The sequence below is a fragment of the Capsicum annuum genome, chromosome 5, assembly GCF_002878395.1.
Source record: "Capsicum annuum cultivar UCD-10X-F1 chromosome 5, UCD10Xv1.1, whole genome shotgun sequence".
Lineage (NCBI taxonomy): Eukaryota > Viridiplantae > Streptophyta > Magnoliopsida > Solanales > Solanaceae > Capsicum > Capsicum annuum.
In genome coordinates, this window is record NC_061115.1 from 29,225,765 (window position 1) to 29,251,607 (window position 25,843).

Below are 25,843 nucleotides of genomic sequence, written 5' to 3' on the forward strand. Positions count from 1 at the left end.
AAAGAGCCTTTTGTTAAATAATTAAAGCAGAATATTAAACTTAATTGTAAAAACACTAACAGAGAGAAAATACAGATAGTAGTAGTTCTTTTCTTATTACTTTTCTTATCTCTTACAATGTACAATGGAAGGCTATATATAGCCAAATTGCAAAACTTCTCCTCCAAGCCAATATAGTGGAAAACTTATCTTACAAGATTGCCTTTGTGTATTTTGTTTTACAAGAATGACTTGATACATTCATATGGACGTCCATAACATATTATTTAATATCTAACACTCCCCCTTAGATGTCCATGTAGAGGATGATCTAGTAAATACTCATTTGAATGTTGCATCATTAAAAACCTTACCAAGAAAAATTCAGTAGGAAAAAAACTGGTTAAGAAAAAAGAGTACAACGCGTATTCTTACTCCCCCTGATGAAGACCCTGATTCAACCTGTTCAGTCTTCGCATCCCAATCCTGTATACCATCTTCTCAAAGATTGAAGTTGGTAAAGATTTGGTGAACAAATCTGCTGGATTGTCACTGGAACGGATCTGCTGCAAATCAATATCACCATTCTTTTGAAGATCATGTGTGAAGAATAACTTTGGCGAAATGTCCTTCGTTTTATCTCCCCTTAATTAAGCTATGCATGTTGCATTGTCTTCAAATATGATCATGGGTACCTTGATATCGAGCTTCAGGCCACATCTCTCTTTGATGAAATGTACCACTGATCTCAACCATATGCATTCTCTACTTGCTTCATGGATTGTTATTATCTTAGCATGATTAGAAGAAGTAGCAACGATGGACTGTTTTGTCGATCGCCATGATATTGCAGTACCTCCGTATGTAAATACATAGTCTGTTTGAGATCGAACTTTATGTGGGTCAGATAAATAACCTGCATTTGCATGACCAACAAGATCTAGACTAGCTTTGTTAGTATAAAACAAACCCATATCAATAGTCCCTTTTAGGTACCTCAATATATGCTGAACTCCATTCCAGTGTCTTTGCGTGGGAGAAGAATTGTACCTTGCTAGTAAATTAACAGAAAATGCTATATACGGCCTTGTAGCATTAGCGAGGTACATAAGTGCACCAATTGCACTGAGATAAGGTACTTCGGGACCAAGAATCTCTTCACCGTCTTCCAAAGGTCGGAATAAATATTTACTCACTTCGAGTGATCAAACAACCATTGGAGTACTTAATGGATATGCTTTGTCCATGTAAAATCTTTTCAAAACTTTATCGGTATAGGCAATTTGATGAATGAAGACCCCGTTTGCTAAATGTTCAATTTGCAGATCAAGACAAAGTTTTGTCTTTCCAAGATCTTTCATTTCGAATTCTTTCTTTAGATATTCAATTTCCTTTTGGACCTCTTCTGGAGTCCCAATGAGATTTATATCATTCACATAAACGACGAGTATAACAAATCCTGGTGTTTCTGTTTTCTTAATAAAAATACAAGGACAAATGACATTATTTATGTAATCTTCATTTTTCAAATACTCACTTAGGCGATTATACCACATACTCCCTGATTGTTTTAGACCGTACAACGATCTTAGTAATCAGATTGAATATAATTCTCGAGACTTTGAACTATATGCTTCAGACATTTTTAATCCTTCTGAGATTCTCCTGTAAATATCATTATCAAGTGAACCATAAAGATAAGTTGTAACTACATCCATTAGATGAATTTTAAGATTTTCATGTACAGCTAGACCGATAAGGTATCGAAATATTATTGCATCCATTATAGGTGAATATGTTTCTTCATAGTCGATACCGGACCTTTGAGAGAATCCTTGTGCAACAAGGCGTGCCTTGTATCTTACAATTTCATTTTTCTCATTTCTTTTACGTACGAAGACCCATTTATAGCCGACTGATTTTACGCCATCTGGGGTTTAGACTACAGGTGCAAAAAACTCTTGTTAGCAAGTGAGTTCAATTCAGATTGAATAACCTCTTACCATTTTGACCAATCTTTTCTTCGTCGACATTCTCCGACAGATAGAGGTTCAAGGTTATCATTGTCTTGCATGATATTTAGTGCGACATTATATGCAAAAATATTATCCACCATAATTTTCGATCGATCTAACTTTACTGCATTACTAGTAGAACTTATTGAAAGTTTTTTATTCACTTGAGTGTCGGGATCGCTGATTTCTTCAGGAATATCAGGATTAATCAGATTTTGAGTTTCTTCAGGAGAATCTTTTATAATATTATCTATATCATTTTTCATGCTCATTTTTCTAGAATTTTTATCCTTTGGACCCAAATGCCTACCACGCTTCAGGTATTTTTGGGATTCAGAAGCTATTACATTAGAAGATGGTTCTTTTAGAACTTCAATTCGGACAGGCACATTCGCTGCAGGGATATGTGACTTGGTTATCCTTTTCGAATCAGTAAATGCATCTGGCATTTGATTTGCTAATTTCTGTAAGTAAATGATCTTTCGGATCTCACTTTCACATATGGGGATACGTGGATCAAAATGAGATAATGATGGAACTTTTCACGCAATTTCTCTTTTAAGTTCACATTTTTCTCCCCCAAATTGCAAAAAATTTATTTCATCAAATCGATAATCTGCAAATCGAGCAGTAAATAAATCTCTCATCAATGGTTCAAGGTAGCGAATTATAGAGGGTGACTCAAACCCAAATATATTCCTAACCCTCTATGGGGGCCCATCGTAATACGCTGAGGTGGTGCAACTGACACATATACAACACATTCAAAAATTCATAGATGGAAAATATTCGGCTTATGACCTAGGACCAATTGTAACGGGGAGTACTTATTATAATGAGTTGGCCTGAGATGAACAAGTGATGCTGCATGTAAGATAACATGACCCCAAACTGTGGTGGACAATTTTATTTTCATAAGTTGTGATCTTGCTATCAATTGTAGGTGCTTAATAAATGACTCAGCAAGGTCATTTTGAGTATGAACATGAGCAACAGGATGTTCAACTCTTATCCTAACTGACATACAATAATCATCAAAAGTTTGGGATGTAAATTCTCCAGCATTATCGAGACGGATAGACTTAATAGGATAATCTGAAAACTGCGCCCTTAATCGTATTATTTGTGCCAATTATTTCGCAAATGCCAGGTTGCGAGCTGACAAGAGGCACACATGCGACCATCTTGAAGATGCGTCTATTAGGATCATAAAATATCTAAATGTCTCACTAGGGTGAATAGGCCCACATATATCCCCATGTATACGTTCTAGAACTAGAGGAGATTCGACACCAACTTTCAGCGGCGATGGTTTAGTTATCAGTTTGCCTTGATAATAAGCAGCACATGAAAATTCATCCGCTGTAAGAATCTTCAGGTTCTTTAACGGATGCCCTTTTGAATTTTCAATAATTCGTCTCATCATTATTTAGCCAGGATGACCTATTCGATCATGCCAGTGCACAAATATATTTAGATCAGTAAACTTCTGGTTTACGATAGAGTGTGCTTCAACTGTACTAATTTCATCATAATATAAGCCGGAAAACAAAGTTGGTAATTTCTTCAACACTTTTTTTTGATCTGAGACATTCTTGGTAATGCCAAGCTATTCAACATTCATTTCATTTATTGTCTCTATATGATATCCATTTTGACGAATATCTTTAAAACTCAATAAATTTCTTGAGGATTTAGAAGAAAATAATGTATCTTCTATAACTAATTTTGTCCCCTTGGACGAAAATATAGCAGCTCTTCCGGAGCCTTCAATTAATTTTGAATTACCAGAAATTGTTGTAACATTTACTTTTCTTCTAAGTAAGTGGGAAAATTATTTTTCAACTTTAAATATTGTGTGCGTTGTCCCGCTATCAATTACACAAATATCGTCACGATCGATTAGTTATCTAAATAAAATTTGAGGAGTATCCATATTCTTCAAGATAAAAATATAAACAAAATAAACATTATAACATTACTAGCCCATAACATATTATATAAATTTTATTTATATACAAGATTAGTAAATGACAGAAAAGTAAACTAATTCAACTTTAGCAGAAAATTAACATAATCATATTATTTCATAATTATCAATTACAAGGTGATTTACATGTTCTTCAGGAATTGCAAAGAAATCTGAAACTTCCAAGTCCATGGGGCTCAACATTATCTTCATAGAGGAAGTTTGCTTCAACATCGTTTTTTGCTTTCTTAAGGGACGCCTGATAGAGTTTTACCAGATGTTTTGGCGTACGAAAGGTACGCGACCAGTGCCCCTTTGCTCCACATCGATGGCACTTACTTTCAGAGTTCGTCCTTGTCACTGCTTCAGGAGCTTCCCCTTCTTTTTGTTCTGTTGGTGCTGAAGGTTATTGTTTATTGCAAGATGATCACCCTGATTAAAATATCTTCCACGACCACGACTATGACCTCGACCTCGACCACGATCACGATTGGGGTCAGGACTTCTTTCATGCCTAGTTGGGCGAAAATTTACAGCATTCACTTCTGGGAATGGAGCAGTACCAACATGTCGACTTTCATGATTTCTCATTAAAAGATCATTATGTTGTTCAGCAACAAGAAGATGAGAAATTAATTCAAAATATTTTTTAAAACTCATTTCTCGGTACTGCTGCTGCAGGAGCATACTCGAGGCAGGAAAAGTAGAGAATGTTTTCTCTAACATGTCGTGGTTTGTGATATCTTTCCCACATATATTAAACTGCGATTTAATTCTAAACATCACAGAATTATAAACAGTTATATTTTTAAAATCTTGTAACCTCAAATGGGTCCATTCATAACGAGCTTGTGGAAGAATGACCATCTTCAGGTGATCATATCTTTCTTTTAAATTGTTCCACAATATAAGGGGATCTTTAATCATGAGGTATTCAATTTTCAAACCTTTATCAAGATGATGACGAAGAAATATCATGGTCTTGGCCTTGTCTTGATTTGATGCCTTATTGTCGTTTTTTATGGTGTCTGCCAGACCCATCGATTTAGATGTATTTCAGCATCTAGTGCCCAGGACATATAAGTTTTACCCGATATATCTAGGGCACTAAATTCGCATTTGAAAATATTAGACATTATTTAAGAAGATTAAATACTAACCTTTAAATATCGTAGAAAAGTTTTTGCAGAGACTTGTGCTGATAACATGTTAAATAATTAAAGCAGAATATTAAACTTAATTGTAATAACACTAACAGAGAGAAAATGAAGATAATAGTAGTTCTTTTCTTATTACTCTTCTTATCTCTTACAATGTACAATGGAAGACTATAGTCAAATTGCAAAACTTCTCCACCAAGCCAATATAGTGGAAAACTTATCTTACAAGATTGTCTTTGTGTATGTTGTTTTACATGAATGCCTTGATACATTCACATGGACATCCATAACATATTATTTAATATCTAACACCTTCAAACTTTTGAAGTTGCTGCAACTTTTTTTATATTATATTGTTTCATTGTTGGATCTATACTATTAATTGTAATAGCTAGTAATTAGGTTGGAAAAAAGTTCTTAAATATATCTAAATTTTAGCAAAAGTTATTGTAATATGTCTCAATTTTGGGAGGTCCTATGATTCTTCTAGATTATCTTTTATCGTATTTCTGAGGCATATATTTGCGCAGCTGGATCACTGCGTGAATACATGTACATTGAGCGCATAAGAATCTGAAGCGGTTCAACTAAGTAAATATATGCCACAAAAATACGATAATATGGTCTAGGGGGTCATAGGACTCTCGCAAAATTGAATCGTGTTATAATAATTTTGGTCAAAATTTAGGTATATTTCGAACCATTTTTCCAATTATGTTATTAGTAGTTTTTAATTCAAATATCATGTTATGATAGGAGGAGAATCTATTATCTAGTTCAGTATAAAAATAATATTGTTGTGTCATATTTATCTAAATATAAAATTATGATACAATGTTAATGAACCTTATTAATAAATTGATTTGGCATAATTTCTGATTAGCAAGTGACGTGTCCTAAAATTGGTCCAAGTAAGGGAGTAAATTTAGGTTGGCGAAGAGTACATAAGAAGAGGACAAAGTTAGTTATTGCATTTAAGTCTGTTAGTTAACAACTTTCTGATTTTACCATTTAGTTCATTATGTCTTAAAGTGGAGGAAAAAAGTATAATAACATAAATATCAATCGCTTTGGAAGTAATTATACTCTCTTCCACTTTTTTAATTACTTTACTTTCCCTCTCTATTAATATACACAATATAGCTGACATATACATAACATTTTGTGTATATGTTGGGATTTTTGTAATATATTTAGGAAATTGAAATTTTTATAATATTAAAAATATAAATTATGTATTTGTGTAATTTTTAAAAAAAATTATTATGTTAAAAAAAGAAATGATTATCAACAAGCGTGCTTGTTTGGTAGATTGCGTATTCTTTTTGCTTTTAGAATTTGTAAGTCATGTTTCATATCTTTTTTTTTTTGAAAAAAAGTAAAATGTATTTTGAAAAATTATAACTAACTAAAAAAAAATTATACGAAATACATTTTCAACTTTATCTCAAACTTCACAAATAGGATTTTCAAATATATTTTAGCGGGTCTATCGAAAACAACTTCTCAACTTCATTTATGATGCATACTCTATCCTCTACAGACTTTTACTGGGCGGGAATACACACACTGGGTATGTTGTTATAGTAGTATAATTAAAGGCTTTACCTAAATTAACAATTTCAACTTTAAATCATACTTTACCTAAATTAACAATTTCTAACTTTAAATCATACTTTACCTAAATTAACAATTTCAAATCATCATTGCAAATTGAAACGCCTATCAATTGTAAAACTATAAAAGCCAGACAACTAACTAGTTGTTATTTTGGGTACAAAAATCGGTATGTTTCAAGCCAAACTTCAATACTAAGTTGAAGAACAACTTTCAAAAACTTCAATGAAATAATAATAACTTCAAACACAATTCCAAATGAATAATCAAATGAACTATCAAAATGAAGTATTTATAAACTTTAAGAAAGAAGATGAAGCAGAAATTGTAGAATCAAATCCAACGAATGCACAGTGTGTCCTTAAGGAATTTATTTCCCTCAAGTACCCGAGGTTATGGAATCTTTCCTCCCGGGATAAAATGATTCTCTTTCTAAAAATGGAGGTACCTCAAATTTTCAGAAACTTCGAACACACTCAATGATTTGATGATCACACTAGAGTTTTTAAAAGAAGAAGATTGTTTTTCAACTCAAAAATGTCTTTACCTGAGGAAAAATACAGGCATTTATAGTCATCAAGGTGTTGCTTCATAAAGAGAAACAACGGTTCAGAAAGGTGCACCCCTTTTTACAGGTGCAACTCTTCAAAAAAGTCATAACCCATAGGAAAGGTCATCACCATTCAATCCGAAAAAGGTGCCTATCCAAATTGCATCCTTGCCTATCCAAATTGCATCCTTGCCTATCCAAATTGCATCTTTTCTCTTGGTGTCTTTTAAAAAAAATACCTATTTATTTTTTATTCACGCCTCTTAAAAATTCATCAATCCCCTATATGAATGGGGAATGACTACTTTTAACAAAATATTTACGGACAAGTATGTGATCAACAAACAAAGACTAACTGCATCTAGATGAGTAGATTTTCCTTTGAACTTTCTGTAATGAACATGCATCGGATGGACTCAGTCAATCAGTAGATATGATATCTTTGAATGGTCGAACTTTAGTGTACACCTAGACAACACAAGTCACACAACCAACCTTTTATCATTTATGGTTTTCACGATTTTATGCATTTCATCTATGAACACATCTTGGTTTCATCAGAGCATAGAGAATAGGCCTTTATTAACATTCTCCTTGAAACGACTTTTACTTCACCCTCACATAGGTGATTTCTAAATGTTTAATCCTATAGATCAAACTATTTGGTCAAACCTGTCAAACTTAGAAACCATTAAAAAGCTTCAAACCATAAGCCTTATCCTTGTTCATTGAACATTGACTTCATCAAGAGAATGGGTTGAGTAGATTGACAATGTTGAACCGTCAGTTACAACTTTATTTGATCTTCTTGAACCTAAACCTTGGGATCTCTAATCTACTAGATAGAGTAATCGTCATGCTGACTTGTCCTGGGCCTTAAACCCATTCCCTTCGATGATCTCTCAACTCTCTCTCTAGATAGGCCTTTTGTAAGTGGATCTGATACATTATCCTTTGAGTTTACACGATCAACAATGATAATTTCACTAGAGAGTAGTTCTCTAATGGTATTATATCTTCATCTTATATGACGAAATTTATCATTGTACATCATGTTCCTTATCCTATCTATCGGAACTTGACTATCACAGTATACACATACTGGTGTCAAAGGTTTGGACCAATAAGGAATATCTTTTAATAAATTTTGGAGTCATTCAGCTTCTTCACCGGCTTTATCTAACGCGATAAACTTAGATTTCATTGTAGAGTGGGCAATACATATCTATTTGGATAATTTCCAAGACACTGCTCCTCCACCTAAACTAAATGCATATCCATTCGAGGATTTTACTTTATTCAATCCAATGATCCAGTGATATCAAACGGTATCTACAAGAGAATAAAACAGTCTACAAACTCACAAAAATAGTCCACACGTACAAGACATTAAACGGAAACAACAAACACACAAACTTGAAAGATAAGGAGATAGATAACTTAACACAAAGAGAATATAAAATATAGCAACTAAAGAGTGTATCAAACTCTAAAACCTTTACAAATCACATTAACAAGCACCAAGTTCTTATGGGAACACAAGAGGAACTCGGTTCACTCAAGCACTCTCGTTTCTAGCTGTCTCACATCACAAGTAGAACATTTCACTTGTGAAGCTTAAAATGTTTGATGTCTACTCTCATTTTGAGAGAAAATATGGTGTTCAATGTTACTAAGTGATTTTAAAATGATCTAACTAAGAAAATAAGACTAGGGGGTTCTTATTTATGGTCTATGACAAAATAGATGGGAAATAACACATTTACCCTTAATGAAGGGGGTGGGTTTGGAGTGTATAAATGGGGCTGACTTGTAGTGTTTTTAAGATACTCAAGGCATGTCTTCATACTTTAATACATACACTCCCTTGGATGAACTTAAGACATGCTCAACCGCGTCCATTTTCATAAACGCGCCTTGTATCTTTGTAGTTCCCAAGCTTGGACAAGGCTTTGAAAAAGGCTTCAAAAAGTCTTTAATTCCTTTGCAAATCCAAAACATGGACCTTAAACAAAAACTTGTAATCCTTGTGCTCCTCATGCTTATATCATCCTCTCCACCTTGAAAGGAATTTGTCCTCAAATTCGCACCTTGCAAAACCAAAGAGAGGGAAAACAAGCACACAATCCTCATGATAGGAGGGTTAGTATTAGTACCACAAATTATATAGACATACCAAAGGGGTACACTTTTGGAATACAACCAATAATCCTTTGTTATGATCATGAAACACGTACCACAAGCATCACAAAGGACATGACTAAGATAAACATCAAGGAAAGAGGATTGTAATCTGAAACTATCACATATGTCATCAAGCCAAGGTTGTTCACATTTGGAATATACCCATGGGTCCTTTGTGCGTGACATGAAAAGCTTAGCATGAATGGCACAAAGAAAGTGGCTTTGGCAAATATCAAGAGATAAGGAAACTACAATGGTCTTAATGGCTTTACTATACCTAAAAGGTAAGACTGCCTTCATCTTAGGAGCCATAAGATACATTTGTTTCATTACCTCTACAAAGGACCTCATCAAATATAGTGCCACAATTGATCTTAAGATCCAGCTCAACCACATATCACCATCATACAAATAAGAAAACCAGCCACCAAACTTTCTACCACTACGCAATACAAATTCAAAATTAATATGGTTATCATCATAGGTAAAGAGGTAGTGTAGAAAGGAATCAAGTGTGAAGACATCTTGCCGAGGGGGTACACTTTTAAAATTTAACCAACAATCCTTTATTTTTACCATGAAACACGTAGTTTGAAAATTACAAAGGATAGGGATAAGATAATCATCAAGGAAAGATAAGCATAAGCCGAGGCAACCCCTTTTCCAACCCACTAGTATTTCGGGATCAAAGAGATGGTGTAACCAAGGGTAAAAGTCGAGATTAACCAATCTTTTTACTAGGATATCATCCAAGACTAAAGAGTTGTGGTCTAGAAGTCTTCTCTTAAGAGAAATCACACCTTTATTCAAAAGTTTTCCAAGCATATAATTAACTTGAGCAAAACTAGTAGCACGATTTACATCTCACAAGCTCAGAGGAATATGTCAAATATCATGGTCAATATTACAAGAATGAACACTAACTTGAGGATTTTGAATCACATCACTCACATGATCAAGTAGTGAGTTATCCTTAAGAGCAAATTGACTAACATATACAACAAGAGAACTACCAAGGAAAGATTCATGCTTTTCTACACTATGTAAACCCGAAGCTACTTCACATTGGATACTAATATCCTTATCACAATATTTCAAGCCTAAGGAAATGTAGAGTGTAGCAATTATACCTCGGTGTATGCCACGATAGTCCACTTGTTTGGAGCTCTCGGCCAAGGGTGTCACTAGCTCATTTCCCATGTTATCGTGTGGAATCCCTTTTTGATCCTTCTTTGATAGCATATGAGCTTGAACTTGTACATAATAAGGGTCAATGCTAGGCAAAACACTAGCATATGGGTTAGTGAGTATCAAAATCCTTTGTGGGTAAATCCTACAAGCAAATTTTTCTTTCCCTTTCCTACTTCACTACCCGCAGTTTCCTTTTTCCTTGCCCTCTTCTCTTCACATTCTTCTTGTATCTCATCACTAAGTTTTTCTCCATCCTGAGGCTTGGCCTCATTCTCCTTGGATCCTAACTGTCCCTCTTTTTCTACTTGGATGGTGTGTTTCCAGGTTAGTGTAGCTTGGGAAGGAGACATTGGATTTAATGGAGTATAGGGTCTTTGAATTGGAGAATTTTGGAGTGGAGGATTCGGGTTTAGGGATGGAATTTAGGTTCGAAGTCCTCCTTATGGAACTTGGTAGAGTGACCCTCAGATTGTTTCATGTAAATTTCTTCCTTCAATTCTCCATTTAGAAATATTATTTTCACATCCATTTTGATGGATTTCAAGATCATATATCGCCGTTAAGATAACTACCATCCGAATGAAAGTTATCTTTTTTACAGGCGAGTATGTATCAAAATAATCAAGATCTTCTTTTGGGTAAAACTTTTCACTAAAAGTCTTTCCTTGTATTTGTCAATAGTACTATCAACTTTTATTTTCCTTTTGAAGGTCCATTTACAACCTAGAGGTTTATTTCCTGGAGGAAAAGTGTGGTTGCTCAAGATTGAATCAACTACACTATTTATTGTCTCTTTCCAAAAAGAAGCGTCCGAAGATAACATCACTTCTTTAAACGTTTGAGGCTCATTTGCAAGAAGGAATGTCACAAAATCTAATCCAAAAGAAGTTGATGTACTTTTGACGTGTACTACGCCTTGGATTCTCATCATTAAGTACATACTTTTTTGGTTAATTTCGAGGTCGTTTAGATCTTCCACTAGACTGCTCATGTCTAGTTTTGTACGGATAAATGTGTTCAAAAAACTCAGTATTATTTGATTCAATTACCATATTTTTTTATATTCGAATGTTTGGATTTATGAGCCAAAAATTAACATGCTTTACTGTTTTTAGTATATCCAATGAATACGCAGTCCACAGTCTTAGGCCCTATTTTTACCTCTTTAGACATATGAACTTAAACTTTTGCTAGACACCCTCACACTTTGAAATATTACAAGTTGGGTTTTCTTTCTTTTCATTTTTCATATGGAATTAAAAGTGTCTTACTACGGGGCACTCTGATACAAGTACAATCACGTAGATGAACTTATGAGGATGTGTATTGAATTCGTCCAAGTGTGTGTGCAAGAGAAGTGGAACTAAGGTCTTAAAATACATCAAAACAACCACTAATTCACACTAGAGGGGCGCCTAATCTCTAAGGGGCATTTGGGTCTTTTTGCCTTCTATTTGTAATCCACTATATAAGAAACATTTTAGGATTACTTTACTTAGTTTTTGCATATTGAAAATGGTATAACACACTTGAAACAAGACAAGTTCTCTCATCCTTAGAGGCTTGGCCGAAAATAGGTTAGCAACATAAGTGTGGATTCACTTTGTTGTTTGTTTGCTTGAAACCTTGGGTGCTTGAAGGATTGAGGTCCTCTCTTGTGTCATTTGCACAGTGTAGGTGTTTCTACTATCATTATTAAGGGTCTTTGTGCTTGAACACACTTAGGTTCTTGGTCATTGTAGTAGTGTATGTCACACTCTCTATCATTTACCTTATTGTAATCTTGTAGCTATGTGGTGTATTGTTTCTATTGTAACCCGTGTGTTGTTATTATTACATTATTATTGTTCATCTTGTTCTCCATATATTATTGTTAATCCTAGTTTGGGTTGCTAATTCGGTGTCAAATACACCACTATATCGTGTATTCTTATTATTGGTAGCAAATTCAAGAGTGGTCTCCTAAAAGGTCCTCGAATCCTTAAGATTTGTGGACTGATTTGGAGTGTATTTCGTGCCTTCCTTGTTAGTTTGGTATCAGATCCATCTTTGATTTTGTTATAACAAAATTAATCTTGGGCTTGAGAGTTAGAAAATAGAAAAAAAAACAAATCTATCCATCTTGTGTTCTTGGCCGAGAACTTGTTGTTCTTCTTGTTGTAATCTTAGCTGAATTGTGGTGTCTAGATTCAAGTGTCTTTTATTTTGTTTAGTTGTTTCTAAGTGTTGGTTTTCTTGATAACTAACACCTTGTCTAGATTTAAAAGATTGAGGGTAAAATAATGACATTGTTGATGTGAACTTGAAAGGTGGTTGTGCGTTGTGGTGTTGTTGTGAAGAATTGGGGTGGGTATTGAAGGTGTTGTTGTTGTATTTCTTGAAGATTATTGTTGTGTTCTTGTTGTTCTTCACTTGCTCTCATATATTGACCAACATAAAGTGCAAACTAGATCTGAAAAGGTGAAGTATAAAGCTGTAAGACTTGTTGATAAGAAGACTTGAACCCATCACTTCCTAGACTTGACATCACCTTTTTCAACCACTTTCCTTGATTCAAGGAGCCTTGTTTTGTGGGAATATTACAATTCAAGTCTCACCATTTGAGTTTGAATTTAAAAAAGGTTCTAAGACTTGAATTTTCCTACCAACTACTAAATTCATCCATTTTCAAATTGTAGCAAGACTAAAAATTTATGTTGGTGACAAAAATTGTGTGGGACTGTGACCAATACGTGGTTGCCACATTATCGCATTTTACTGTTCACGCAACATAATTAAACTCAAAATTTTAGATTTCTTAGTTTATTTTATTATTTCTTAGTTTCGTTTGTTGGTTCGAACACTAATTGGAGACCTAGTAATCTCCTACTAGCTTGTTAGCTAGTTTTTGTGCCCATTTGTTCGTGTTAGAATTATTTGTGTATGTTTTTTTTGTCATTTTGATTCGCTGATTAGGTCTTGGCTCTCATCCTATGATATTTGTTTGAGTTTCAAACCGAAATCTAATCCGGATAAGAGTAGGCTCAATCCTCGACTCCTCACAGATTCCTTAGCCGGTTTACAATACTTGTGAAGCCACGAATAAGGTAATCAAAATGTGTGAGCGTGGTGAGGCTTTGAACTAATTGTTTGTTGTTTTTGTAGGTAATTTTTATTAGGTACTTGTAATGGAAGGGTCCACATCTCAAACCGTGGGCAATAGTACTCTTGACACTATGAAAGCCTCTCTTGAGGCTATTACCTGAACACTTGAAAGATTGAGCACGGAAGGTGGAACCGTGAGAGGGGATTTAGAAACAATTAAGGGAGATGTGTCTACCATGAGTGGGAGGTTAGATCGGGTAAAAAATAAAAAAAGTTCCGACCTTCAACTCCTCTAAACACTTCCCCTACTATCTCCCTCAAATGTTACACCAAATGAGCAAGTCACCGATCCAACCACCAAATGCTCCCTAAAACCGTGAGTATGATAGACCAACCCCCCTCTACTTAACCAAGTCTAACATGACGGATTTGGAATCCAAATGCCACTAAACCCGAACCCTCCACTTAACCAAAGACCTCACTTTCCAATCCAAACTCCATTGAACCAAAGGCTAACTTACTATCCTCCAAATCCGAATCCACTTAATCCAAATCCACCAAACCGTGTTGAGGGTAATGGTAGGGAGAAACAACATGGGGGTTATGGATCTTATGGTGATTCTTACTTAAGGGAATAAGAGGAGAGAGATAGGCAAGGTGATTTAGGCCGAAAAGTAAGGGGTGGTCACCAAACCCGAGAGCTTGCCTCAATTCCATCAAAGTTAGTCTTCCGATCTTCAAGAATGAGAGTGATCCCGAGGAATATCTTATTTGGGATTCATCTTGTGATAGGATATTTCAAGTGAATGATCTAATCAAAGAGAAAAAGAGTTGTTATGCAATCGCTCACTTTGAGAGGTATGCAAACACTTGGTAGGAGTATGTGAAAAGGTTTGGTTATGTGTTGATTGTCGGGAAGCCACCTCCATGGTTTAGATTGAGATACCTTATGCGTCAAAGGTACTTACCCGAGGGCTACAAATAAGAACTTCTTGCCAAGTTGTACAACTTAAGGCAAGGAAACAAAAGTGTTATGGCATACTATAACGAGTTTCAACAATTAATGTTGAAGCTTGACCATCGAGGAGAACAAGTGAGCCATGATATTATATGATTAAAAGTCAGGTTGAATAGGTACATAGCTTCTCGAATGACCCTCCACAAGTTTGACACGATCAATGGTATTTTTCAAGTGGCCTTTGAAATTGAAAGGGAGCTCTCGGCCTCCAAACCCAAGAATCACCAATAAACTTCATTGGATTGGCACCAACATCAATATCACTCATACAATGCCAACCAAACCGAAAACAAGGTTGTCCAAACCAAAACCAAGGCTGCCCAAAGGTATCCTCTAAGAAATGAAGGTAAACCAAATTCTATTTCTCATCCTAAGGAATTTTAATGTTTTAAATGTCAAGAGTGGGGGCACATGGCTAGTGCATGCCCAAATTGAAGAAATGTAATCCTTAGGGAGGGAAACTTATATTACCTTGGTGAGGAGGTAAGATTTGAATCGAATGAGGGTGATGAAAAAACTCAAGATGGAGGGCTTGAAGTCGAGGTGGAAATTGATAAAGGTGGGGAAGATATTTGGCCGGTTGATGGAGAGTGTGTAGTGCCTATGTATATGGCAAGGAGAATTATGATTAGTAAGGGTGTGGAAGAAGAATTCGAGTGTGAGGAGGGTGAAGAAAGAGAGAAACCGAGAGTTAGGATTGTGGGGTTTGCCTACAAAGGCCCTTTGTTGCCTACTAACCAAGATGCTAGCACTTTACCTAGCATCCTTTCTTCTTATGTGCAGGTTGTAGAATATGTAAGTACAAAGAGCATGCTTTATGACCTCATCGAACCCTTGGTTGAACATCCTAACCTTGGAAGGAGTATTGAAAAGATGATTTAAAGAGGAGAGGTTGCGGGTGATGATTGCTTGAATTTGTGGATAAATTCCTCTCAAAATGGAGAGAATGATACCAGTGCGATCACGTAGATAGACTTATGAGAATGTGTATTGAATTTGTCCAAGTGAGTGTGCAATAAAAGTGGAATTAAGGTATTAAAACACATCAAAATAACCACTAATTCACAGTAGAGAGACGTCTAATCTTTAAGGGTCATTTTAGTCTTTTGTCCTTCTATTTGTAATACACTATATAAGGAATATTTTTGGGTTACTTTACTTAGTTTTTGCATATTGAAAATGGTATAACATACTTGAAACAAGACAAGTTCTCTCATCCTTAAAGGTTTGGCCGAATCTAGGTTAGCAACATAAGTGGGGATTCACTTTGTTGTTTGTTTGCTTGAAACCTTGGGTGCTTGAAGGATTGAGGTCCTCTCTTGTGTCCTTTGCATAGTGTAGGTGTTGATACTATCATTATTAAGGGTCTTTGTTCTTGAACACACTTAGGTTCTTGGTCATTGTAGTAGTGTATGTCACACTCTCTATCATTTATCTTGTTGTAATCTTGTAACCGTGTAGTGTATTATTACTCTTGTAACCCATGTGTTCTTATTATTACATTATTATTGTTCATCTTATTCTTCATCTATTGTTGTTAATCCTAGTTTGGGTTGTTGATTCAGTGTCAAATAAACCACTATATCGTGTATTCTTGTTATTGGTAGCGAATCGGGGAGTGGTCTCTAAAAAGATCCTCAGATCCTTAAGATTTGTGGAATGATTTGGAGTGTATTTCGTGCCTTCCTTGTTAGTGTGGTATCACACTCTATTGAGTATTCGATTATCTGTAAGGATAGCTTCCCCCCACAAGTTTGGTGGTAAATCAAAATTTATGAGTAAGGCATTCATCATTTTCTTTAATGTTCAGTTCTTTCTTTTCGTAATTTCATTTGATTGAGGTGAATATGGGGCAGTAGTTTGATGGATAATTCCATTTTCTACACATATCTCCGCAAAAGGAGATTCATATTCTCCATCCCTATCACTTCTTATCATTTTGATCTTTTTCTCTAACTGATTTTATACTTCTATTTTGTATTGCCTAAATACGTCTATTGCTTCATCCTTACTATTGAGATAATAAACATAACAGCACTTAGTGCAATCATCAATAAAAGTTATAAAATACTCTTTCCCACCGCGAGACGATGTTGACTTTATATCACAAATGTCTGTGTGGATTAAGTCTAAGGAATTGAAATTCCTTTCAACAAACTTATATGGACGCTTAGCATACTTTGGTTTCACACACGTTTGATACTTTGATTTATTGAACTCAAAGTTAGGCAAAATTTCTACGTTAATCAATTTTCACAAAATTTTGTAATTGATATGTCCTAACCGTTCATGCCACAACTCATTGGACTTAAGCAAGTAAGAAGAATTAGAACTTTTATTGATCTTAACAGCCATTACATTGATCTTAAACAGGCCCTCAATGAGGTAACCTTTTCCTATATACATTTCTCCTTTGCTAATGGAAACCTTATCAGAAACAAATACACATTTAAATCCATTTTTGGTCATACGTGATAAAAAAATCAATTTCTTTCTCAACTCCAGTACATGAAGGACATTGTTAAGTGTCAGCATTTTTCCTGATGCCATCTTCAAGAAATTTTTATCCATTCCTTCAACCTTTACTGTTGAAGAATTAACCATATAAATTTTCTCTTCATCTTGAGTCGAAGCATACAAAGCAAACAATTCCTTGTTAGCACAGAAGTGACGGGTAACGCTGAAATCAATCAACCAATCTCTAGAATTACCCACCAAGTAGCATTTTAAAAGCATGACACATAGATCATCCACTTCATTTTTGAATTTAGCCAAGTTGGCTTGATCCTTTTTTTTTATCTTTCTTAGGGGCCCGACAATCTACGAACTTATGGCTAGCCTTGCCACAATTAAAGCAATTCACTTTAAATTTCTTCTTTGAAGGATTGCTTTGTTATCCAAATACTTTCTTTTGTTTCTTTGAGTTGTTAGTGTCATCCATCACAATATTAGCTCCACTGATTGCGGAATTTCCTTTTGACTTTTTCTCGGCTGCTTTGTTATTTCTTCAATGCATAACCTCACAATGAGGTCTTCGACTGACATCTCCTTCCTTTTATGCTTCAAGTAGTTTTTAGAATCATTCCACAAAGGTGATAATTTTTTATTGTAGCCGCTACTTTAATAGCCTTATTCACAATCAAACCTATATCAAAGATCATGTTATTATTAAGAACACACTTAACATATTCAAATAAGGTATTTACTTTATTCATACCTTCTGACAGGAGATCATTGATGATTACTTGTAATTATTGTACTTGAGAGATGACAGTCTTACTGTCAATTATCTTGTAGTCAAGGAACTTTACAACAAAGAACTTTTTAGTTCTCAGTTATATACTTTCGTTCCAAAGCATTCCAGAACTCTTTCGAGGTCTTCATACCGTTGTACACATTGTACAGGTCGTCTTAAAGGCCACTCAATATATAATTCTTGCATAAGAAGTTCGAGTATTTTCATGCCTCCATTACAACAAATTGTTCCTTGTTCGGTGTCTTTTCGGGCAATTTTAGAGCATTTTTAGAAATGAACTTTTGAAGACTTAGAGTCATCAAATAGAAAAACATCTTTTGTTGCCACTGTTTGAAATCTACACTCAAAAACTTTTTGGATTTCTCCACAGGTGCCATTGCGGGCGCAACATTTGTACGACTTGTCGCAGCAACAGTTGTTGTTGCTATACTTGCCACTCCATCATTTACATGATTTTCGGTATTCATTTTACTGTCAGAAAAACTTAGTATGTCAAGATACTAATTACTCCATCCGTCTCATTTTATGTGTCGCCATTTAACTGAACACGGAGTTTAAAAAATAAATAATGACTTTGTAAAGTTTATAAAATATATAAGCAAAACTAAAACAAGACAAGATGTTAAGTGGCAGCACAATAGAAAGCCACGTGACAGTTTTTAAGACAAGATTATAAACATTGTAATAAAAGTTTTGAATTAAAAGATAAAATATTTGTATTTAAAAATATTATTTTTTTAAAGATTATCATTAGCTTGAAATTAGGAACGTAAGCTTATCCCTTTCAAATATAATTTAAATATATTTAAATATTAAATAAAAGTAAAATATTAATCTAAATAATAATAATAATAACAACAACAACAATATATGATGATAATATTATTAAATATTAGATAAAAAACTTATTAACCTAAATAATAACAACAATAATAATGTCATAATGATGGGGCAAAAAGAATTAGGCTAATGATAAAGAAGTTTTTTTGTAATTCAAAATCTTTCACCAATTAGGATAATGGATAAATATAATATTAAAAAAATTCAAATTTAAATGTTATCACATAGATTTATATTAATAGACTTACGACTATTTGATAAAAGCCTTCCTGATTCTTAGTTAATGTGGTAAAAGATTTTTTTTTAATTTGAAAGTTTATTGGCAATCATTTTTTGTGAGTGTGCGGAAGTTCTTTTAATTTTTAAATTTTCAAAAAAGAAATTTGTCTTGTGATGAAAAGTTAATTATTTTCTTTTTGACATTCAACATACTTAGCTATAAGGATTATTATTAGCTTGAAATTAGGGATGTAATATTGAAGAGTTCTAAATGAACTCTTACCATTCAAAAGTTAATTTTTTTTAAGATTATTATTAGCTTGAAATTAGGAACGTAATATTGAAGAGTTCTAAATGAACTCTTACTATTCATAAACATATCATTTTCAACTATTATTTAATATATTTAATTAACTAAAACATAAAATGTTAACTTAAATAATAATAATATTGGTGGTAGAAATAATAATTAAATAAAAATAAAAAATGAAAATAATTAAAAAAAATTTCAGTTGTAGTAGTACATAGAATTAACAGTGGAGTAGTAGTCGTACGTAGAACTAATAACTAATACTAATAATTAAAGAAATAATAATATTACATTTAAAAAGATAAGGAAGAGAAATAAATCTATTCTTCTTTTATTTTGTTAGTATTTATTACAAAAAAAATATGAATTAATTTCATTGATTTTAAGTATTTCTCTTAATTCAGATATATATCTAAAATAAGCATGTCAAATTTGAAAAATACAAGGATAAGGATATTAGAATTTAAATTTTTAAATGAAAATTGAATTGGAATTAAATTATTCTTCTTAATCTCTTTTTTATATATATTCACTCCTATCCTGATATGTAGTGTTAAGTTTTCTTCTCTCTTTGTTACTGATTGATGATTAGTCACTCCGGATATGGTAAACGTAAGGATACCAGAGAGGTGCTATGGATGAGGAGGATGAGAGTTTTTAGGCGGTTGCTTCACAAGTACAGGAAGTCTAAGAAGATTGACATGCACATGTACCATGACATGTACATGAAGGTGAAGGTAATGTCTTCAAGAACAAGCACGTGCTAATGGAGAACATTCACAAAACAAAGGCTGAAAAAGTTAGGGAGAAGACTTTGTCAAACCAATTTGAGGCCAGGAGGGTAAAAAATAAAGCTAGCAGGGAAAGAAAGTTTGCAAAGAGGGAGGAACGTTTAGCTCAGGGACCAGGGGAGAGGCCAATACAACTTGTAGCAGCGGCTGCGGCCACCACCCAAGCGCAACCAACCCAGGGATCAAAGAAGTCAAAGAAGTGAGGATGAGGATGATATGGTAAAGAGGATTTAAAAAAAAAAAAAGGCTTAGTTCTGTTTCTGTTTTTTTTTTCTTGATAGCATGGGTGTCTGAGTTGCCCTTTTTCATTTTATTTCTAGAGAACATTACATGAGTTTGTGAGCAGCTTAGCAGCTTTAAAGTTTTGATACGTTATTTTATTGTATCTGAGTTACTCCTTTTCATCATTAACTTTGATTATTGTTCTGCCAAAAAAAATATATATGAGCTAAGCATAAATAGGAGTAGGGGTGCGCGTTCGGTATTCGGTTCGGTATTTTCAAAGTTTGAGTTTGGTAATTCAGTAATCAGCAGTTGAACATAGATACCACATACCATACTTATGAACATCGGTTCGGTAATTCGGTAATCGGTAAATTAAACTTCGATTCAATACGGTATTTGGTTTTACCATATTAAAGTTGGAGAAGTGCAAATGTACATTTAAACTTTAAAGAGTATATTTAATAGAAACCTTATTTAGTATTCTTTTTGTTTCTTTTTACGTAGATATTACCAAGTTTCAAGAGATTTTTTAGAATGACTAACACTATTATCTAGTGGGTTGGTTAGAGATATATATAAATATATACATATATATATATATATGTATATATATATATATAATTCAATATTCGGTAAATACCGAATACCAAACGGTATTAATATCTTGAACCAAACCCAATTTCGAATACTGAAATGTTAAAATTTTACTCCCAAATACCATACAAAATACCAAATTATCGAATACCAGTTACCAAATTTTTTAGTTCGGTTCGGTAATTCAGTTTTCGATATTTTATGCCCAGCCCTAAATGGGAGGAACATATTATGATTTATTGTATCTGAGTTACTCCTTTTCATCAATATATTAGAAGAAATATACATATTATGATTTAAATAATAAAGAGGAACGTTGTAATTGTACACATATAAAATAATAAAAAATTCATGTTTTAAATTTACGCACACATTCGTATAAATTATTTTTAAAAAATTAAATTTTGCTCATTCTTTTCTTTTTATTTTTCTTAACTTGGTTATTAAAGAAAAGAAAAGGATAGTATTATCTATATTAGTTTATTATAATTTGTTGAACTTTCAATTTTAAAATATTTAGGTATGTTATTATTTTAAAATTTAATGGCATGTATATTATTTTTTATCTTATTTTTCATCTTTTTTTTTATTCCAAAAGAATGACAGATTTATTAAAATTCAAATCATAATCTTCATGGTAGCTCAATAATAAAAGTAATTGTTGTATTAATTTTAGTTTGAACTGATGACTATTTTTTTTATTTAAGTAGAATTTTATAAAATCAGTTATTTAGGCACTCACTTTAAAAATGCAATCTTAAATAGAAAGACAACTTTATGGAGCATTATTATTATAAAATAAAATATTTTTTGGGGAGAGATTAAAGATAAAATTTGCAGGTATTTACAATTAAAAAAAATATACATGGAGAATTGTTTTTTTGGGGGGGGGGGGGGGGGGGGGGGGGGTAGGGGGTGGAGGGGAGGAAGGGAGGAAATTTAAATAATTCTGAGAATATAATGAAGAAATCATAATGCACATATTGTTATTTATAAAATTATGCACGGAAGAGATGTAGGAACAATAGTATAAAAATTTAAATTGTTTTTGACAATTTAAAATCTTTAAATTGTCAAAATATAATTAAAAATATGATACATAATTTTTTTTTTACAATTACATGATTATTTTTATGAATATATACTTGATTTTGAAAAGGAGAGGGGCGAGGGCAGGGTAGAGATTATTAACAATCCGTCATCTTTAAATTGTGAATAATATTATAAAAAAATATGAAACATAATTTTTGTTTACAATTAGATGATTGTTTTTCTCGATAATTTGATTACCAGTAGGGGATTGGGTGTGGGGAAAGGAATGGGTGTGGGTGGAGGCGTGAGGAAAAAACTGTATTAAAATTATTTATATTAAAAAATAAAAAAATGATTGGGGGACGTGGGAAGGTGGGTAGAAAAAAGAATTTATTTTATTTTCTCATTTTATTGAGAAATAAGATGATAAATGATTTTTCTTAAGATAATATAATTTAATAAGTTCGAACGAGATATTTCAATATGAAATGATCATAAATATTATTTGAATATTATTCGCGCATCACGCAGGTATGTATACTAGTTTCTTATAAAGTGGGACCCACTAAGAATAAAATGGGGATGAAGCCATTAAATAGTTACCAAATAAGGAAAGGTGACATTCTTTTTAGGACGGGCAAAAAAGAAAATGGCGATACATAAAATGGAACGTAGGGAATATAAAGTTTAAAAACTTTAAACACCGACTTGTTTCTAGTTTAATAATGAAGTTTTCATGTTTTTCTAATCGTCAACCAAATGAACTTTAACTCATGATGAAGTTTTAATATCTTCAAATCACTATTAAGTTTAAATCGAGTAGAAAGCAACAAGTTTAATCTCCATTATGAATGTACTTTATTTATAAATGGCGAAAAAAAAAATATTTCACCAAAAAAAACACAATGTTTTTTTCAATAAATTCCTTAAGATTGTTATTTCGGGTACGAAAATTTGTATGTTTCAATCCAAACTTCAATGCTAAGTTCAAGAACAACTTTTAAGAACTACAATGAAGTTACAATAACTTCAAACATAAGTCCAAATGAATAATCAAAATGAAGTATGAAAGAAGATGAAGCAGAAAATTGTAGAATCAAGTCCAATGAATTCACGGTATGTCCTTAAGAAATTTATTTCCCTCAAGTACCCGAGGTTGTGGAATCTTTCCTCCCAGATAAAATGATTCTCTTTCTGAAATAGCGGTACCTCAAATTTTCAAAAACTTCGAACACACTCAATGATTTGATGATCATAGGAGAGTTTTTAGAAAAAGAAGAAGATTGTTTTTCAACTCAAAAATATTTTTATTTGAGGAAAAATTCAAGTATTTATAGTCATCAAGGTGTTGCTTCATAAAGAGAAATAATTGTTCAAAAAGGTGCACCCTTTATAAAGGTGCAACTCTTTAAAAAAGGTGCAATTCTTTAGAATAGTCATAACTCATTGAAAATGTCATAACTATTTAATTTAGAAATGTGCCTATTCAAATTACATCCTTTCTTTTAAGTGTCTTTTTAGAAAAACACTTATTCATTTTTCATTCATACCTCTTAAAAACCCGATACTAGTAACTTTGGAAATGTGGTAAAACTAGCGTTGATTTTATTTGGAGATTTAAAACTTAACAATATGCCAATGGAGTAAGTACATTTTCAAAAGTTAGATCCATCCGCATCTGCTGCAGCTTTTAGTCATGTGCATACGTCTTACTGAGAAAGAAAGCGTGTGATAAGAGGGTCGCTTAGATAGTGGTAAAATGATAAATAGTACTCCCTCCGTTTCAAATAATGTGTTGTCATTTGATCGGACATGATATTTAAGAAATAAGTATTGCTTTTGTTAAAGCTACAAAATTACCCTTTTTAAAGAAATGAGTAATAATATTTAAAATCAAGTGGGACTACTTTTAATTGAAAAGACAAATAAAAAAAGGAGTAATAGTATTTAAAATCAAGTGGGACCACTAAGGGTAAAATTGTAATTGTGTCTTTAAAAACTTACCAAATAAGAAAAAACGATATTTTTTTTGAGACGGACCAAAAAAAAATGATGACACGTAATTTGGGACGGAGGGAGTAATTTTTTTGAATGTAACTTTTAATCATGCAATCGCTTTTACTAAGAAATTTTTATTCTTAAGACTTGAAGTGAGAGCTTTATAAATTTAAATGAATTGAATTTCGAATGTAAAATTATAGGTGACAAATGGGTGAATTAGGTCACGTCAAAATTTGTGATTTATGATCCGCCTAAAACATAATTTGGCTGAAAATTGAAATCAACAAATGAATTGAATTGAACTAAAATATGAATTATAATTTGCTTATATATTTTTTAAAATAATTTTTTAGTATTTTATACAATTATTTTTTTATTATTAATTGAAATAAACTAAAATATGAGTTATAATTTGCTTTGTATATATTTTTTTTTATAGTTTTTAAATATTTTATACAATTATTTTTTTCATTATAAATGTATATTACATATCAAATAAAATAAAATATTTTGACAATTTTTCATTGATCAACATTGATTAAATATCAACTTAATTTTAATGAGCTAAAATGACTTGAAGCCTATAAATGAGTGGATCATAATCTAATATATATAAATGAGTAAACAATATAAATCTCAAAATTATAGGAGCTAAGTACTTTCTCATCCATAAATTTTTATTACTGTATATCTTATATTTAAAAAATGACACTGATACATTATATAGTATCAGATACATGATCAATTACACATACATTGTATACACATAACTTTTCAGATGCATACGAATACATGTTAAGACTTCTGGATATATAGTTAAGATGTTTGAAATTATAGTTCAGTCTTAGATATATGTGTATTTATTCACATGTATTTGGGGTGTTATGATATATATCCACATGTATTTGAAGGGATATAATACATATCATGGGTGTTTAAAGTTTGTTGTTAAGGAATGAGATATTATATACAATAACAACAACCCAGTATATCCCCACAAGTGAGGTCTGGGGAGGGTGAAATGTACGCAGTCCGTATCGCTATCTCCGAAGAAGTAGAGAGACTGTTTTCGATAGACCCCTGGGTCAAGAGAGAGAATAGTATAGCAAAGTCGTAATGCAACTCGAAACAAGATGTATAACACAACAGAAATAAGCGATAAAATAATAACAGTAAATATCAAGAAAATACAAAATAAGTAAGTTACAAGCAATACGAAATAAGAAATAGGAAAACGGACATTCTCCTAGTAGTAAACAATACACTCACAAATCTAAGAGGACTACCACCCCTACACTCTCCTAACACCTAGCCACAACCCACACACTCACACTAGCCTTCAACCCTAATCCGCGACCTCCACACCTTCCTGTCTAGGGTTATGTCCTCAGTAAGCTACAATTGCTCCATGTCATGCCTAATCACCTCCCTTCAGTATTTCTTTGGCCTACCTCTACCCCTCCTGAAGCCATCCAAAGCCAGTCTCTCACACCTTCGAACAGGGGCATCCGTGCTTCTCCTCATCACATGCCCAAATCATCTCAACCTGTCTTCTCTCATCTTGTCCTCCACCGAAGCCACTTTCACCTTCTTTCAAATAATCTCATTCCTGACTCTATCCCCTACAGTGACTGTCTTCTCTCATCTTGTCCTCCACCGAAGCCACTTTCACCTTCTTTCGAATAATCCCATTCCTGACTCTATCCCCTACAGTGACTATCTTCTCTCATCTTGTCCTCCACCGAAGCCACTTTCACCTTCTTTCGAATAACCTCATTCTTGACTCTATCCCCTACAGTGAGACCACA

At 33.1% G+C, this 25,843-nt stretch overlaps 1 protein-coding gene and 1 pseudogene across 1 annotated transcript; one reads left to right on the plus strand and one right to left on the minus strand.

The window, feature by feature from the left end:
- Positions 1-4,320: 4,320 nt before the first annotated feature.
- On the minus strand, positions 4,321-5,004 carry LOC107871731. The gene has a single exon (XM_016718624.1). The coding sequence runs from the start codon at positions 5,002-5,004 to the stop codon at positions 4,321-4,323; it is 684 nt and encodes a 227-aa protein (XP_016574110.1).
- Positions 5,005-19,976: 14,972 nt separating this feature from the next.
- LOC107871733 lies at positions 19,977-20,386 on the plus strand (annotated as a pseudogene).
- The last annotated feature ends 5,457 nt before the right edge of the window (positions 20,387-25,843 follow it).